Here is an 18,962-nt window from a genome sequence, read left to right as displayed (position 1 = left end):
CTATTTTAATATAGCTTATATTTAAAATTAGTATTGTTATTATGAACTTATAATAAATATTTGAGCTATTATTATGACTTATATAAGTATCGTTATAATATCTTTTTAACTACTCGCGGTACGGGAAATCTGGTTTAAAGGGTCGCATAGGGTTGTTGGATTTCAGAAGTGCTATATTCTAAAATGGTCCTGCCCTCCGGTGTTTTATGTCTGGCCATGTCTGTACATAGTGGTTGGAAAGTATTGTTGAAACGCTTATATAATAATAATAATAATAATAAGACTAATAATTAGTCACGGTAAATATTAGACTAAAATCTAGTGGTAATAATACTAGGTTTCGTCGAAGGAAATTATTTTAAAGTAAACGAAGCGTTGTCCGAGTACCGAGTCACCACCTTATCAAGTGAGTGCATAGTTACTTTCATCTTACACATAGATATGAAATATTTTATATAAATTATGTGCTATGTGTGCATACTATCTGAATACTTGTTGTCTATGCTGGAAGAATGATTTTATACATGTTTTAAAATGATTTAAACTGTATATGTATTTTATATCTACAAATATGTTGGGTATGACATGGGTAGATGAATAATGAGAGATAAAAGATGATGTGAGTAAACATTGGCAACTGTAGACTTAGTGCCTAATAAATAACATCGGCAACTATGGACTTAGTGCCTATTGGACAAACACTGGTAGCTATGGACTTAGTACCTATTAGCTAAACACGGGTGGCTATGGACTTAGTACCTGTTAGGTGTTAGTAGCTATGGACTTAGTACCTGGTAGCTATGGACTTAGTGCCTGTTAGATAAACGTTGGTAGCTATGGACTTAGTACCTACACTGGTAGCTATGGATTTAGTACCTGATGAATGAACTTTAGCAGCTATGGAGTTAGTGCCTGTCTTATAAACCATGGAAGTAAGGGACTTCGAAATGAACAAATGCAGGATAGATGACTCTTAGGGTAGACCCTTAAGAATAAGGAAGATAATGGGGATGGGTAATTGGGTTGATTGTTTGATGTTTAAACATAATAATTATATTATTGTGGGTTGAAAACCCTATGTACTCACCAGGTTTCCCAACCTGACCCACTCAGTTTATTTGTATCACAGGTGTCGATACGAAGCTACATTACACTGAGAGATTAAAGAGATATAGATCTCTAGTGTAAATAAACGTAAGTTCTGTTTATGCTTATGTTTATGTATTGACGATGACATCCCAAATGTTTTAAATGAATAAAATACATTTCTTAGGAAATGCTTTGATAACATATTTATCATGTTTTTCTGGGAACAAATTCCGCAACATTTTTATTAAAAGAAGTACTCTGGTTTCTATAAAGCATAAACAAAATCGGTCTTTTCTGGCCGTGAAAACGGGGATGTCACACACACCATTTGGATATATCCTTTCATACATATGTATTCTCTTTCTTTTTGGGTCATCTTGTTTTTCTCTAAGATCTTGCATAGCATAAAGTAAACCTAAAACATCGATAGAAAAATAATAGCCATATACTTTAGGATAGTCCTCTTCTTCATCATCATCTTCAAAAGCATTAAATCAATGATTCTCGGGTTTCGAGTTATATTTGTAGGCTCTTTGAGATGGAGATTCGATTTTTCTATTGGGATGGTCGTAAGATATTGGGATGGTCGTAAGATATTGGGATGTTGATCCTTTTTTGGATTTTCCTATCTTCTTCCAATCTTATGAATCTTAATGACTTGTTCCTGACTTTGTCTAATATCTTGCATCGAATCATTACAAGGTCATCATAGAATGGAGAATCTTTCTTCAATCCCATTTTGAAGGCTTCCAAAGTTGTGGAAACATCCAAGTTTGGGATATCCAATTCTTATCTTCCGAACCTTCTTACATAATCTTTAAGTGATTCGTCTATATCTTGACTTACTCTGTAATATCACTGGTTGGTCTTTTAAAATTTCTACTCCATGAAAACTGGTTATTAAACAAATTAATAAGATGTGAGAAAGACATAAAAGAATTGGAAGAAACACTTAGTAGCCATTTCAAGGCATATCCTGTAAGGTTTGAACCAAAGCCCTTACACAAACAAGCCTCTTTAAGATGCAGTGGGATGGGAACGATTTACATCCGCTCTCTATATTGGGTAATATTTTCTTCAAGATCCGTAGTTTCATCATATAGCTTCATGTTTGGGCTTTGGAAACGATTCGGGATATCTATATCACATATAGGGGAGCGAATATCGAGATCACGTGGCTTACTGTAGATACTTATGGTATAGGTTGGGTTGATCTAGGAATGCTCGAGATTAGGTCCCTTACTTGCTTGGGTTCCTTTTCCATTGCAAGACTAATTCCAACTTCTTAGGTTTGTGAGGATGTATCAAAGATTACTACAAGATCTTGGAGACTAGTAGCTCGAGAATTGGGGATCACATTATTCATAATGACTAGAGCTTTCATAGGGATGATGTCCCTCGTATGATGGTGTAAATATCTTCAGGTCTCAAAATTTATGATCCTAGGGCGTAGGAATGAAGATGTAGCTGGTGTAGTTTCAATTGGCTTTCTCACTTCTTATTTTAACTTCTCTGTATGTTCAAGTAACATTTCATTGGTTTCGTTTTGTTGGCTCATGCAATGTCTATACGGGTGAACATAGTTTAAGATCATGATGGGAGCTTCTTGAGTTGTGCCATTTCATGCACTCAAAAATATGGTCTTCTTGTGAACGTCTTTATTCTTTTTTGGAGGATTACTAACTACATGTGGTGGAGGAAGGCTGGTTCCAAAAGAAATGGTAAAAATAGTGCTAGAGGTTGATTTTGGTAAGGTCGACATTACTTGGAAAATGACTGAAAATTTGGAACGATTGAAAATTAAAACACTTTTCGCAGATTAAAACACCACGGGCCCATAGACGACACATCGATTTTGTTAAAAAAAATAATAATTTAAGTTGATTCAACCAAATTAGTAAATGAGGTTTAATGTTTTAAAGTAATGTTTAAGATTTTTAAATGTAATGCTTAAATATGAAACAAAGGATGTACGGGGAAAGCCATTGAGTGATGTTCTAAAGTAATGTTTAAGATATTTGAATGTAATACTTAAAGATGCAACATAGGATGTATGGGTGTAAGTCCCCAAAAACGCTTTGATGTATCAATCGGATTCACTTGATGGTGCGGAATCCCAATCAAGTGAATGAATCAAAATGAAATATAAAATAAGAACACAAAATTTTAATCTTCAATGCACACTATTATTGAATAGTCTGGTACATAAGATTCTCGATTACAATTCGTTTTCTCTCTGGTTTTCTCCAAAACGTGTTCTCTGCATATGGTAGCCCCCAAGAACATCCAACTCCATTTACAAGACTCAAATAAAGCTATTTATACCTAGAACTAATAACCAAGCCCAAGCCCAAAACCCAAACAAAACAATATTAAGCCTAACCAAAATCACATGTTATTTTGGTCCGAACAACACCAAAACATGGTGTTTTCGTTCCTAGACCGAGAACTCTAATATCTTATGAAAAGTGTTGGGTATAGAAGATTGTGTCATTGGGCTTTTTGCTTTAGTCCATCTTGTATACGGTTTTGGGCCTGTCCAACCGTTATTTATTAAGGTTATAGTATCTATATATAGTGCATGCATGCACCGTGTATGAGTTAGTCGTTGATATTATCATTGTAACCCTACCACACCTCCACAGTAGCAATTTTTAATAGAGTTATTCTGAGGTTGTGGCTTATTAATCATTCGACATCAGTTTGATTCATCTTGTGTTCTTATTTGTTTTGTGTTCTTGTGTTGCTTGTTAAGAATCTTATCGGTCTTAAAGAGTTTTAGTCTCATCAAAAAGCAAAGTATAAACCACAATTTATGACCTAACAATCTCCCCCTTGGTTTATAGCTTTCTTTTCACAAAGAATAAACCATAATTTAGTCCTAACATGGGGAAAGTCCTTGATCACTCAAGATCTCCGACATAAAACATTTGGAGGTGACAAAACTCACACCAACATAGAGTTTTTATTAGAATGAAACGTGTACAAGTGGGTGCAAAGCTTTTAGAGAGTGAGAGTGTAGAGTGTAGAGAGAGAATATCAAAGTGAATGTGTCTCTTTGCATTTTTAGATTTTCTATTTATACATTTGATAGCTAATCAACTTTTCTATATACATAGGATCTTCCTCTTATCTATAGCTTTTGACCATGTGTTTTTTACTTAGTCTTTTGCTTGTTGCTTAATTTTCGTCTAGTCTAACAGTAAAAACAAGAATGGTTGGACAATATGTTAGATAAATCAATATACAAGATAGTTGTCAAGATGTTAAATAAGACAAAAATATCACCCATAACAATATTGATGTTTAATTTGCAAAATGTTATAGACAATATTTATACATGAGGAGATTTGCAAATAAGTTTTTGCTAATGATTATAAATATTGTTAACGCTTTTACATTGTATTTAAAACTTTATATATATATATATATATATATATATATATATATATATATATATAAAAGAGTGTTGACATTACACTATATCGTTGTTTCAATAATGCGTATAGTTTTAGGAGGTTTTGCATTTTTTTTATAATAAGAATAGTGTTTCTTCTTACATTCATGGATAAATATCCTTATTGGATTATCAGAAATAAATGAAAAATATAACAAAAAATAGTTATGTATAAATTATGATAAACAAGCGAATATATACTCTGAGATTTCATGAGAATATTGAAAGTTTATATCTACATGCGTTTATTAAGTAGTGATACGTTAAACCTCATTCTACCGTGAAGCACCATCAACACCTTCTCCAAGATTGTTTGTTGTTGTATGGTTATCTAGATTACTTCAGTAAGGTACATTCGTGAGTCATGTAATATCTCTACTTATAGAGTTAGGAGAGGCAACACCATCTGAAAGTATTGTTAATTTATGTTGGAGGACTATATCTATTATGTCACATGTCTCTTGCACATTTTTCATATTTTCATAATCCATTTCCAAAGCATATTGCATTTCTCTCTCAAGCTCAGGTCTTTTACAAAAGGTTGAAATAGACATTGATATATATGTTAAGATAATTCTTAGCAGTGTAATCTTAGGGGTAAGTGAGTTTTCGTGTATGCTAATTGTAAGCTTATATACGAAAGGAATATTATATGCATAATCATCAAACACGATTTCTAGAATTTGGATGAGACGTTTTGGTGTTTAAGCACATTGATTATATGCAATTATTATAGTCATTATTTTTTATTTATGTGAAACATTTACTTAATACACGACCTTTGGATTGCTTCAACAACCATCTTCATATGTAAATATATTAATCTCCCCCTTTTATAACCATTCGTCCTTCCCATTAGGTTACCATCCAGATCTTTCTCTCTTTTTCTCTCACACTTCCTACTTTCAACATGTCAACTAACACAAATAGTGAGAAAGACTACAAACACGAGGTGACTATGTTTTCGAATGCGTATAATGAGAAAATATAACTATATAACGTTGATAAAAAAAGTTTGTTTGAATCTGATCAGCAGGAATAAAGGGAAAATGTTGTGGCAATGAGGGGTATCATATTACACTCTAAATAAAACTGCACTAATAATGTTCTTTTCAGGTCCTGAAGGAGGTTTTTGAAGAAGAGAAAAAGAATCTTATGGCTCTTGTTTTTTTATAAGAAAGAATAATGTTTTAATATATATGTAATATTTTTGTTTCCGCTCGAAAAAGAATATATATATATATATATATATATATATATATATATATATATATATATAGGTTTAGGTTCTATGGAAAACAAAAAACCTTAAAAAAAACCCTAAAAATCATAAAAATGCATAAAATAATACTTAGAGATCACAAAACTTTTTTTTGATTTTATATATGAAAAAATCGCACATTTTATTACAAATTCGCTGACTTTTTTTTTTGAAAAAAAACTAATTTAAAAAAAAATTGATTTTTTAATTTTTTTCAGCGAATTTTTAAAAAAATGTGCGATTTTTTCATATATAAAATAAAAAAAAAAATTTGTGATCTCTAAGTATTTTTTTATACATCTTTATGATTTTTAGGGTTTTTTTGTTTTCCATATAACCATTTACCCTTCTCTCTCTCTCTCTCTCTCTCTCTCTCTATATATATATATATATATATATATATATATATATATATATATATATATATATATATATATATATATATATATTTAGGTTCTATGGAAAACAAAAAACTCAAAAAATCATAAAAATGCATAAAAAAAAATACTTAGAGATCACAAAACTTTTTTTTGTTTTTATATATGAAAAAATCGCACATTTTATTACAAATTCGCTGATTTTTTTTTTTGAAAAAAAACCAATTTAAAAAAAAATTGATTTTTTTTTTCAGCGAATTTTTAAAAAAATGTGCGATTTTTTCATATATAAAATCAAAAAAAAGTTTTGTGATCTCTAAGTATTTTTTTATACATCTTTTTGATTTTTAGGGTTTTTTTGTTTTCCATATAACCCTTTACCCTTCCCTCTCTCTCTCTCTCTCTCTCTCTCTCTCTATATATATATATATATATATATATATATATATATATATATATATATATATATATATGGGATAATCTTATAAAAACCCAACATATTTTCATGAAAGTCTTAAAAGAACCATTATATTATTTTTTTGTACGTTAAAACCCTTATATTTTTTAAAATGTATCATTTAAGGCATTGAGCTCGGTATGTCCTAGATAGCCAAAAATGTTAGGTTATTGATTTTTAACGTTTCTATAGTTACAATTCATTATATTAAAAAAAAATTAAAAATATGAGGGTTTAAATGCACTAAAAAATAATATACTGGTTTTTTAATCCTTTAATGAAAATAGATTATGTTTTTCTGAGGTCAGAAAACCTTAAATAAGCATTTTAGAAAATATAAGGGTTTTAGTGTACTAAAAAATAATATAATGGTTTTTTTAAGCATTTAATGAAAATACGTTGGGTTTTTCCGAGGTTATATATATATATATATATATATATATATATATATATATATATATATATATATATATATATAACTAACTTGTTTTGAAAATCAATATATTCAAGCCCGTATTCATTATTGCATATTTTCTAGTCTTAAATATTTTGGAAAGGAAAGTGATTCATACACAACAATTTTTCTCCATACATAACAATTTGTGTTTTAAAATGTTGTATTATATAATCGTATAATGTATAAATTGTTGTGTATGACAAAAAATTATAGTGTACGAATCACTTCTCATTTTGAAATATTTGTTATTAGTTAACTGATAATTTATAAAATATTCTTTTTTAAAATATAATTTTTTTTATTTTGTAAAAAAATATCAAAATAAAAACATATTCCTATTTTATTTAGAATGAAAGAAATATTATCGACTCCGTCGAAAATTTATTGGAAAACATGCTCGTTAATATGGTCATTTTAAACCAATGTGTGACTAGCAAACTTGGTAGAAGTATTGTCTTTTAGATTGGATGTCTCGAATTCTAGTTCGGACATTAACGAATTTACTAATTTAATAATACTAACTCCTAACCAATCTCTAAAAAAATGCCTAATTACTAATCTAGCCAAATTAAGGGGGTAATTATCAATTTTTAGCCAAAATTAGCAAATGGCCAAAAATAGCCCACGAAACCGTAGGTTTCGAGATTCGCCTACTGTTTCGCCATTTCGTCTACTGTTTCGCATTTTGTATAATTTTTTTTTTTTTTTCATTTTTAACATTCAAAACCGTAAGTTTTTTAAAACCTACGGTTTCCCAAACCGTAGTATACGGTTTTCGCAAAAAAAGCTACGGTTTTCGCAAAAAAAATCTACGGTTTTTTTTTTATTTTTTATTTTTATTTTTTTTGGGGTTTTATCTACTATTTTGGGGGTTTTATCTACTATTTTGTTCAAAAAACTACGGTTTTAATTTTTTATTTTATATATATATATATATATATATATATATATATATATATATATATATATATATATATATATATATATTGTAATATAGAGTATAAAAAAAGTGTTTATAATATGTACAATAACTTTGACAATTATTTTGTTTAAATTTTAACAGTAGTCAATTCTGACGAAAAAGTAGACTACTTTTTGGGTAAAGTTGACTACTTTGTTGCTAAATTTGACTACTTTTTTTGTTAAATTTGACTACTTTTTCATCAGAGTTGACTACTGTTTTCAACCTATCTTATATATATTAAGTATTTTATATTTTTGGAAAGTTTATTCTCTCTAGCTTCTTTATCCTCAAAATTAAGATAATGAGTTGTAACGACTATTTTGTATTGCTCATTACGGATGGAAGATGAGAGTTTGTTAATTCCCAATTATCATATGTTTGGCCACTGGGATACAATCCGAGAATGTTTTATTTAGGTGTTGAATTTTACGAAAACACAACGTTCACCAAATTTGTTCAGTTGGTCAAGTGCAAGATGGGTCTTCTTGAAGAATCAAAAGTTAGTTTGGCCTATTAACATCCATAACAACTCTATTATTGTGGTATTGTTGATGATCGTGATATTAGAAAGCTGATGAAGGTAATAAATGGCGTTGGAGATAAATATGTGTCTGTGTATGTGGTGGTTGAAGAAGGCGTTTGGCCGAACGAAATGGATGATAGAGGAAAGGCATCTACAGCAAATTTATCAAGTAGAAAAGGGAGCAACAACCCAATAGGTAATTTTAAAAGTCCAAGTAAAAGTCAATATCATAGTGTTGCTGAAAATGTAAATGTAGTGCCAGAACCGATTATGTATGTTACACCGGAGAATTATAAGTATATCGATGATAATGATGTTGGTGCATATGTTAATGATGTTGGTGTAAATGATTCATTTGACAAAAAAAAGCAGTAGTCGTGGTGAATAAGGTTGGTAATGAATCTGGAAAACAGGAAGTTCCGTTTTTGCATGATGGTGAACTAAAAGGATATGGCGAATTTGCGGATTGTGACAAGTTGGATATATCCGGCCTAGATAGTGATTCTAACGGAGAAGAATTAGATGACGAATCTAAGCTTATTTATTCAGATACCATGTTTCATAGTATGCCCCCTTTGCCTTCGTGTACTGTAAACGCTGATGTGAACATTCCATGTCAGAGGGTGGATATAAGTAAAGAGATTAAGGTTTTAGACATTTTTGATGACAAAGAGTTGCTCAAGCTTGCAATCGGAAAACAATGCATGGAACAAGGTAAGCAGTATAAGACTACCGGATCGAGCAAAGGAAGGTTCGAGGTTGTTTGTTTGGTTAAAAATTGTTCATGGATGGTTAGGGCAAGGGGAATCCAATCGACTACTGCTTTCCAAGTCACAAAAGTTGTTGACCAACACACATGTTGTGCAACAAATTTGGAGTCTAATCATCGACAATCAAAGAAAAAGGTACTCGGCCACTTTATCGCTGAAGTATTGGCCGGAGACTATAATAGAGTTTATCGGGGTAATGAAATTGTTAGGGACATCAATTCGAAATTTCCAATCAATATCTCATACCAACAGGCATGGCGTGCAAAACAGTATGCGTTGTTGATGTTAAGAGGTACCAAAGAGGATTCATTCACCAAACTACCAGCGTATCTGCACAACTTAGTCAAGCACAATCTAGGAACTGTTACTCAGATAAGAATAGACGATGATGATCGGTTTGAGTTCGTGTTTATAGCGTTGGGTTGCTCGGTAAGCAGTGTTAATTTTTATAACAAATATAACATATGAATCCTAATTGGTATTTGTTAATGCAATGAAATATAATTGTAGGTACGAGCGTTCATCAAGTACTGTAGGCCGACCCTAATAATTGATGGTGGTCACCTAAAGGGTAAATTCAAAGGCACGATGTTGCTCGCAGTGACAATGGACGGTCAAAACCAAATCATGCATGTTGCTTATGCCATTTGCAAAAGTGAATGTACGGAGACGTGGTCCTGGTTCCTTCGAAAGCTACGTGAATGTATAGGCAACTTCGAAGACCTTACAGTCATATCTGATAGGGCTCCATCCATAGCGACGTCAATTGCAAATATATTTCCTCACGCCTATCATGGAATATGTGGTATCCATTTGTATTTCAACATTTCAGCAAAATTTGGCAGCAGCGATACAATGCACGCATTATTTTGGGAGACATGCAAAGCCTATACCATTAAAAATTTCGATAATGGGATGAAAAAAATAAAAAATGTAAATATTCGTGTATGGGAATACCTACAAAACATCAATCCAGAAAGATGGGCCAGGGCACATTTTCCTGGGAATCGGTATTTTCTTATGACATCAAATAGTGCGGAGTTGATAAATTCAATGTCACGATTTGCAAGAAAGATGCCAATATTGATGTTGATTGAGTATTTTCGTGCAACAATGCAACAATGGAGTTTTCAGAAACGTAATGTTGCAGGGACTAATATTTTATATACATTGTTGATTGAGTATTTTCGTAACTCGTGTAGTAATAATTTTATGAAAAAATATGTCTATTTTTTTAGCTGAAACTAAAACAACACTCACCCCATGGGCTGAAACAATTATACAAGCAAATAAGAATGCTTGTAATAATTGGATGGTGTACCCTATCTCAAATAGCAGATTTGAAGTGAAAAGCTCTAACCACAAAAGTGTCATTGTTGATTTCCAACAAAGAACCTGTACATGTAGGCGGTGGCAAATAGATGGCTTACCTTGTGCCCATGTTATAAAAGTGTTGACAATGAACCGTTACGAAGATTGTTCGGAATTCGCTTTAAAAGCTTACTTTACAGAAACATTGAGGAAAACTTACGAGGAGTCTGTGAACCCCTTACCAAGTCCATCTGAGTGGGAGATACCCAATGATCTGATGACCGTGAAGCCACCCATAATGGAGAGACGTCAGCCGGGTAGGCCAAGAAACACTGGACGTATTCCGTCGCAAGGTGAGTGTCCCATACGACAAGAATGTTCTACATGCGGTCAATTTGGACACACTAGGAACGATTGTACGGGTAGGGGATCGGGGAGCGGATCTGGGGGAGGAAAAAATCTACAAAAAAGGGCATAATGACTGATGAGTTTGCATCCGGGAGCGGGTCACAGAACGAAAACGTGTACCCTACTTTTGATTTCAATAGCACATTTGATTTGAATTGTCCTTAGATTAATGTAGGAAAGCAATGAATTCCCGTATTTGTAATTTGTATTGTTTGTATTAAAAAGCACTTCTGAGATTATTAATTAAATCTAGTACTCCACTTATTAACTCCTTTATTCCATGAAAAATAAAACACAAACATAAAACATTATAGAAAACGAGATACACCCTTACGAAACATTACATAAGACATTTCACATAAAAGAGTATTCTACATGAAATATTTGTTATTTTTAAGTAGGATCCATGCATCCTCATACTCGAAGTCACTTCCCTCGTGCTCCAAAATGTAATGATCTTTAACCATTTCTAAAAGATCTTCGTCGTTGTTTGGATAATGATACCTGTTTTTAAGATGATGATACCATCGATTAAACCATGTGATTTTTTCCTTTAAATCCATCCACTTACCAAAAATATCTTCTTGTGTTCGGTGTTTTCCTTCTCCCAACGAGAGGTTAAACATGGCTGTTATGCGGGTCCATTCATCACCTTCTAAGCAATCAGGGTTAACCATGGTTACATCATCGTAAATGTTCATCTAACAACGTGTTACCACCATTACCTCTCTTATCGTCCATGGATGTGGAGTATTTTGACGGAGCAGCTGTGTTGGAAGAAGTTGGTTGATTGGAGGCCATTTTTTAAAGTTTTTTGTTAGTTTGTTATACTTTTATAGGAGTACTTAAATAAGAAAAAAGAATAACATACAATTAGGTGGATTCCCATAAGTACTGTTTGAAACTACATTATGCAGGCTACAAAGCAGTAGTCAAAGTCTACAAAGTAGTAGTCATAGTCTATGAAACGACAAATATACTGTTCGAAAAGAGAATACATTATGCAGGCTACAAAGTAGTAGTCAAAGTCTATAAAACCGTAGTCATATAATGTCAAAGAGTAGTCCACTTGTCAGATACCTTACACGGAGATACTGTTTGAAACGACAAATATACTGTTCGAAAAGACAATACATTATGCAGGCTACAAAGTATTAGTCAAAGTCTATGAAACCGTAGTCAAATAATGTAAAATAGTAGTCCGATTGTCAGATACCTTACACGGAGATACTGTTTGAAACGACAAATATACTGTTCGAAAAGACAATACATTATGCAGGCTACAAAGTATTAGTCAAAGTCTATGAAACCGTAGTCAAATAATGTCAAAGAGTAGTCCGATTGTCAGATACCTTACACGGAGATACTGTTTGAAACGACAAATATACTGTTCGAAAAGACAATACATTATGCAGGCTACAAAGTATTAGTCAAAGTCTATGAAACCGTAGTCAAATAATGTCAAAGAGTAGTCCGATTGTCAGATACCTTACACGGAGATACTGTTTGAAATGACAAATATACTGTTCGAAAAGACAATACATTATTGACCTTGCCTTTGCAGCTCGTACTTATTTATGTGTCCGCATGTGGAAAGCCCCTAACCCGCACAACCTTACGCACACTAAGTAATTGCTAATTGTCTCTTACAATTGTTTCGAAATGAGTTTCTCCGACACTGACCATGAAGAAAGCTTCAACAACTTGCCTGTTTACCTTCATAATCTAAGGCGAACCAACCCGCATACTCACACTCACATCAAAACGGATTTGATGGATCGTTTCCAATCTTGTTTTGTGGTTATTGGATGGGTGGTATAATTCTTTTCCAAATCCGTTTTGTGTCTTTACATTTGATAATGTTTGTACATTTAAAGTAATTGGTGTGCACTATTAAAAATTACAGGTCCATGCATTCGTGCATTGTTTCTTGCCTGTCCTCTACATAGGTATCGTCCCTCTTAGAGGGGACTACCTAAAAACAATGTTTGTAGCTGTTGCAAAAGATGGGAACAATCTGACTTTCCCTATAGCGTTTGGTATGGCGGTTGAAAATAATGTGGTAAATTCTACCTGGTTCCTGATGAGGTTAAAAGAATGTCTCGGAGAGGGTAGGGAAATAACGTTCATATCCAATATATACGATGGCATTAGCTCTTGCGTAGATAATGTTTTCAGTGATTCTTATCGTGGTTACACTTGTAAGAGCATGCAAAACTATTTACGCACAAGAGTAGGCTCCGGAAGATCATTGGAAACTTTGTTCTGGATAACATTAAAATCCTACACGTTGTCAACTTTTGCACAAAATTTTTCTAGACTAAGCATTGATGCTCGTGAAGTGCTTACGAATATCGGTCATCCGAAATGGGCAAGAGCCTATTTCCCTAACATCCGTTCAAATGTACTCAAAATGAAAGTTCCTCAATACTTTTCAGTAGTATTGCGCAATCATTGTAATGTACCGATAATAGCGCTTATCGAGGGAATTCGTGAGTACATGCAAAATAATTTTGTTGAACGAAGTATAATAGCAGGTATATTTTTGGATGAAATATAAAAGAATTAAATAGGTTGTACAACAACCTTTTGTAACCATATTTAATTTTCAGGGAGTTTGACTGGTGTATTAACACCGTATGCTGAAATGCTGGTTCAAAGAAGGATGCAAAAGTCTGTTCGTTGGCAAGCAACACATATCCCCCAACAGATATCCTCTCCCATGCCGACATATGTGTATGAAGTGTTTGATTTTAAAACAACTTGTGTTGTAGACCTTAAAGCTTATACTTGTTCATGTGGAAAATGGAGCAGTCTCGGTATAGCATGTGGCCATGCCATCACAGCAGCACGTGATTCAGACATGCATGAAATTGTTAATATGGTTCAAGTATATTACCATGCCGATGTATATCAGCTCATCAACTAGACACAAACCGTTCACGCAGTTCCCCCGCCAACTGAATGGGAAATCCCATACCCTTTGATGGCTGTTTTATTGCCGATGTAATTTTTATTCCCTTTAAATAATGATGCTTGTAATATATTTGTCCTTGTCTATGTAATATATTTGTTGTTGAGTTTGTAATATATTTTTCAATATATTATGTTTGTAATATAGTTGACAATGTGTTTGTAATAAGTTTGAAATACATTATGTTTGTAATCAACAAAATTGAACATAACATAAAAGTAAAGGAAATTACAATTAGAATTAAACATAACATTGTTAATGGAACGTCTCACCACCTATTACATAGTTAAATTGGTTTCCACAGATTAGGAAATTGTTTGGGATACAAGTTTTGTTCACGGTCGATAAAATCCCCTCTAATTCTAACAACATCTAATAGACGATCCCGTTCTGCTTGAAGCTTTTGAAACTTCGTATTTGCATTTCGAATCCACTTCTTAGCTTCCTTGATATTTTTTGTAGTTTCAGCAATCCATTTTTCTTTTTTAATTACTTGATCTGCTAGGTCGTTTGCACGTTGGTTGAGTTTGCGACTAATTTCAGAGTCCCTTTCATTGGCTTCTTCAGCGGCCTTCATAGCATGGAAAATGTCGTCAGGCATGTAATCTGGGAGTGGGAAATCTGGGCCTTCAGGAATTGGGTTTGTATCGGAACAAACATAGCAGTCTTCGTCTTCGCAATGCCAAACACCGAAGTTAGATGAATTCATTTTCAATTTTAGAATGTTATAGTGTATCACGTATAAGTTCTATGTTAGTTGCATATTAATAGTTTGAGAGCAAAAATCACTATTGGATAAGACAGCAGGTAACATATTAGTCAAATGCGACTAGACAGTAGTCAAAAGCTATAACACAGTAGTCAAACTACAATCGTGTGTCAGAAAAAAACATAACATTACTGATAAAAACGTAAAGTAGTAGTCAAATACACTTAACATAAAAGTCATAGGAACTTAGAGTTACTAATAAACATAACATAATTCTGAAAGGAAATTAGAATTACAAATAAACATAATATTACTGGTAAACATAACTACTAATAAAATTAGTCTAACTAATTAGTAACGTGCAAATGGTGGTACGACGACCATCTTCTCAGTTGGTATTTCCCAATGCAGAAGAATTGGAATAGGATTAATCGTCTCCGTTTGGAATGCATGTCGATACACCGCAGAAGTCAACCTATAATTAACCAATTGCTGTTTTTCTTCAACTCTAAGCCTGCTTAATGATGCTATACCATGTTCACAGGGTATGCCGCATTTTTTTCCATTTGCCACAAGTACAACTACCACGTTCAACTTGTACCGTTTGTATGGTTAAATTACAACGCACTTCAAATTTGTCACTACCAATATGTGTAACCTCATAACCATTAGATTGGTTCATTCTCCGTTCAAACACGTGTTGTGCATAAGGGGTAAGTTGACCATGCATTCCACCTGTGTAATTAATTTACTTAAAATTAAAAAGATGATAGAGTAACGGAAAAGAAAGAAAACAATTATTTATTATCTCCAAATTCAGCTCGTTGCGCATACACCATTTGTATTGACTGATGGACCAGTTCAATGATTGTCGTTATTGGTAACTCGTGCGTGTTTGATCTAATCCAACTCAATCCAATCGGAATGCTAATGTATTTAACATTGAAACGGACTTTAGGAAAAAAGGCTCGAGCCCATTTTGCCATTGGGGTATTGTCAAGCCAATCAAGATCATACCCATTAACCTCATTTTTTAAATTGTTTAAACAAACGTAAAATTCAGACAAGCTATAAGTTTTGCATGTCTTCCAGAACAACTGTTCGACAACGATACTTCCTATGGAAGCCCGAACTTTATCGGCTATATTTTTACAACAATACCCATGATAGGAATCTGGGTATACTTGCATAATGGCGTAGTCTATCGAGTCAGACATATGGCTTATGAAACCAACTTCAGTAGTGTCACCTAAGCATTCTTTCAACCTTCTCATGAACCAAGTCCAAGCCTCGTCACAGTCAACGCTTCCCAAAGCGAATGCTATGATCAGGGGTTCATGATTACCGTCCAAAGCAAGAGCAAGATACATTGTTGTTATGTTGGTCCCAATAAGGGGTACATGAGCAACAGATAGTATTGGTATCATGGATGTGAGAAAGGTAGTAATTTGTAAGAAACAATGGCAACATTACACAAATGTGAACTTGAAATAAATAATAACTTAATATAGAGGAGGAGTTACTACACATCCTAATGCGACAAAACAAAATTGAAACTTGTCTCTCATGTCTTTCTTAATGATTGTGAAAGAGTTACGATTTGTTCTTTGAAGATTATGAAAGAGTATCGGTAGGTTGGAAAAGCTTTGTTTGTATATCTCATTAAATCCACTCATTATGAGAATTGGTATGTTTCAATGAATTTGGTCGAGGCTATATAAAAGGATTTCATTTCAAATAGAATTCGGTCAGAAACGTTGCACGGAAATAATGTTTAAAGCGAAAAATCTACTGTTGGAAAAGACTATACATTATGCAGTGTGCCAAACAGTAGTCAAAGACTATGAAACCTTAGTCTAATAATGTGAAGGAGTTGATTTTATATAGGGATTAAAGCGACCATCAATGCCTATGGTATTACATAGGGATTAGAAGGTAGCGTTATCTACAATGGAAATTATATTTATTAAAGGAACATCTGACAACCTATTACATAGGGATTAAAACGACCGGCAATGGCTCTGGTATTTCCCATTCAGATGGAGGGGGAACAACATTCACATTCCTAGTCTGGTATGTAGTTCGAAACACATCAGCCCGATAATATATTTGAACCATATCGGCTAATTCCGTGTTGTTTGTATAACGTGCTGCAGCAAGAGCATGACCACATGCTATACCAAGACTGCACCATTTCCCACAAGAACATGTGTGTCGATTCAGATCCACAACACATGTACGTTTGAAATCAAAAACTTGGAAAATATCCGAAGGTAACATAGACGGGATCTCAAGTGGGATTTTTGTTGCTTTCCATTGCCGAGACTTTTGCATCCTCCTTTGAAGGACCATCTCTGCGTAAGGTGTGAATACAGTGCTCAACATTCCTGAAAAATCAAAGGATAATAAATTACTGGCATTTAAGTGATTTATAAAAATTTCCTATATTACCTCCCATGACACAGCGTTCTGCAAACGTCTGTTGGATGTACTGCACAATCGCATCAATTAGCGTTATTATCGGTACATTCCGTTGACTAACCGATAACACCATTAGGAATTCTGGAATATTAATGTTTAGTACATTCCAACGTAGATTAGGGAAATAGGCCCGTGCCCATTTCATATGTCCGATGTTGTGAAGAACTTCCTGTGCACCATGACTTAACTTAGAAAATGTTTTTTAAAGTCTTGTGTGGTATATGCTTTGCATACACGGAAGAACAAGTAGTCTAAATTTCTGCTTTGACCAATTCTTAATCGGCAATAATTCAAAACACTGTTAGACGAATAACCATGGTAAGAATCAGGGAATACTTGACCAATGCAAGAAGCAATGGTATCGCCCATGTTGGTTATGAGCGCAACTTCCGTACCCGCTCCGATAGCATCCTTCAACCTCATAAGGAACCAAGTGCAGGAGTTAACACTATTTGCCACCCCGACACCAAATGCTATTGGCGTAGTATTGTTGTTTCCATCAATAGCAACTGCTACGAACATTGTATTAAGATACTCTCCTCTAATACGGACACTGCTTATGAAGATGACCGGAAGCATGCATCCTATAAATGTGTTGATCTATTTCAAATTTTATATAACATAATTATTAGTTTTTAGACTAATCTAAATTGGTTTAGCAAAATAATAAACAAATCGATACTACATCACCACACATCGAATAGCAACAAAACATAGTTCGAACCAATCCATAACACCGGTTTTGATGTAAGTGTAATTGTGGGGATTTGCACGCTGAATGTTGTGGAGGTAAACAGGCAAGTTGGTAAAGCTGTCTTCATAGTCATTGTATGAGAAACTCATGTTTAACGTTAGGGCGGTGAACAGGAACCTTTGTAAAATATATCAATAACGATGATTTAAATTATTTCAAAACCTTTTTAAAGAATCGAAGCAGTATTTGAAACCTAAAGTAGTAGTCAAATGGTGGTAGACAGTAGTCAATACCTATAACACAGTAGTCAAGCTACAATCATGTGTCAGAAATTAACAGTTAGATTAGACAACACATAAACCAGTAGTCAACTGCAAGTGGATAGTAGTCAATATGTACAAAACAGTAGTCAACCTACAATCCTGTGTCCGAAATTCACTGTTCGATAAGACAACACGTAAAATAGTAGTCAAATGCTAAAAGGCAATAGTCCAAACCTATAAGACAGTAGTCAAGCTACAATCATGTGTCCGAATATGTAGCTTAATGGCACTATATAAATGAAGATATTTACCTGGCCACACTAATAAAAATTCCATCTCAGTAACCAATGAAAATGGCAAATTGCAGTTGTGGGGCTCAAGGTATTATAAGGACATCAAGGACTTCAAACAACCCTGGACGACAATTTTACGCTTGTCCTAAAGAGGTATTTACGTTATCACTTAATTATATATATATATTGTTATTTATGATTGAATAATGTTTTTGATATTTATTTATCAGCCACCAAAGTCTGGGTTTATTTGTTGGCTGGATGAAGCGAAAGACAATAATTCGTTGATAGTCGCTAACTTAGCTCGATCAAAGAAGAAGCTTCAAAGCAAAGTACTACACTTGAAGATAGCGTTACTTTGTAGTTGGATTTTCTTTTTTGGTGTTGTTGTGTATAAGTTGTAGTCTAAATCTCGATTATGCAGGCTGTATGTACCACTAAGTAGTAGAAGTACGTAAGATGTAGTAATGTATG

At 33.4% G+C, this 18,962-nt stretch overlaps 1 protein-coding gene across 1 annotated transcript; it reads right to left on the bottom strand.

The window, feature by feature from the left end:
- Positions 1 to 16,746: 16,746 nt before the first annotated feature.
- LOC145105125 (uncharacterized) lies at positions 16,747 to 18,531 on the bottom strand. The gene is made up of 7 exons (XM_079042257.1): positions 18,507 to 18,531; positions 18,351 to 18,370; positions 18,186 to 18,244; positions 17,929 to 18,109; positions 17,473 to 17,838; positions 17,209 to 17,407; positions 16,747 to 17,144 (listed from the first exon to the last, which is right to left on the bottom strand). The coding sequence occupies exons 1-7, from the start codon at positions 18,529 to 18,531 to the stop codon at positions 16,747 to 16,749; spliced, it is 1,248 nt and encodes a 415-aa protein (XP_078898383.1).
- Positions 18,532 to 18,962: the final 431 nt, after the last annotated feature.

Source organism: Lactuca virosa, chromosome 4, assembly GCF_052849685.1.
Source record: "Lactuca virosa cultivar CGN04683 chromosome 4, Lactuca_virosa_CGN04683_v6, whole genome shotgun sequence".
Taxonomy (NCBI): domain Eukaryota; kingdom Viridiplantae; phylum Streptophyta; class Magnoliopsida; order Asterales; family Asteraceae; genus Lactuca; species Lactuca virosa.
Note: the sequence above shows the minus strand (reverse complement) of the source record. Positions and strands in the feature narration are given on the sequence as shown.

Excerpts from the sequence above, each read along its gene's own strand:
- LOC145105125 (XM_079042257.1), bottom strand. The coding sequence starts at position 18,531 with ATGGAATTTTTATTAGTGTGGCCAG. Across the intron at positions 18,371-18,506 it reads ATTTTTATTAGTGTGGCCAG|TGAATTTCGGACACAGGATT; the intron begins GTAAATATCTTC and ends CTTATCGAACAG. Across the intron at positions 17,145-17,208 it reads AGAACGCTGTGTCATGGGAG|GAATGTTGAGCACTGTATTC; the intron begins GTAATATAGGAA and ends TTGATTTTTCAG.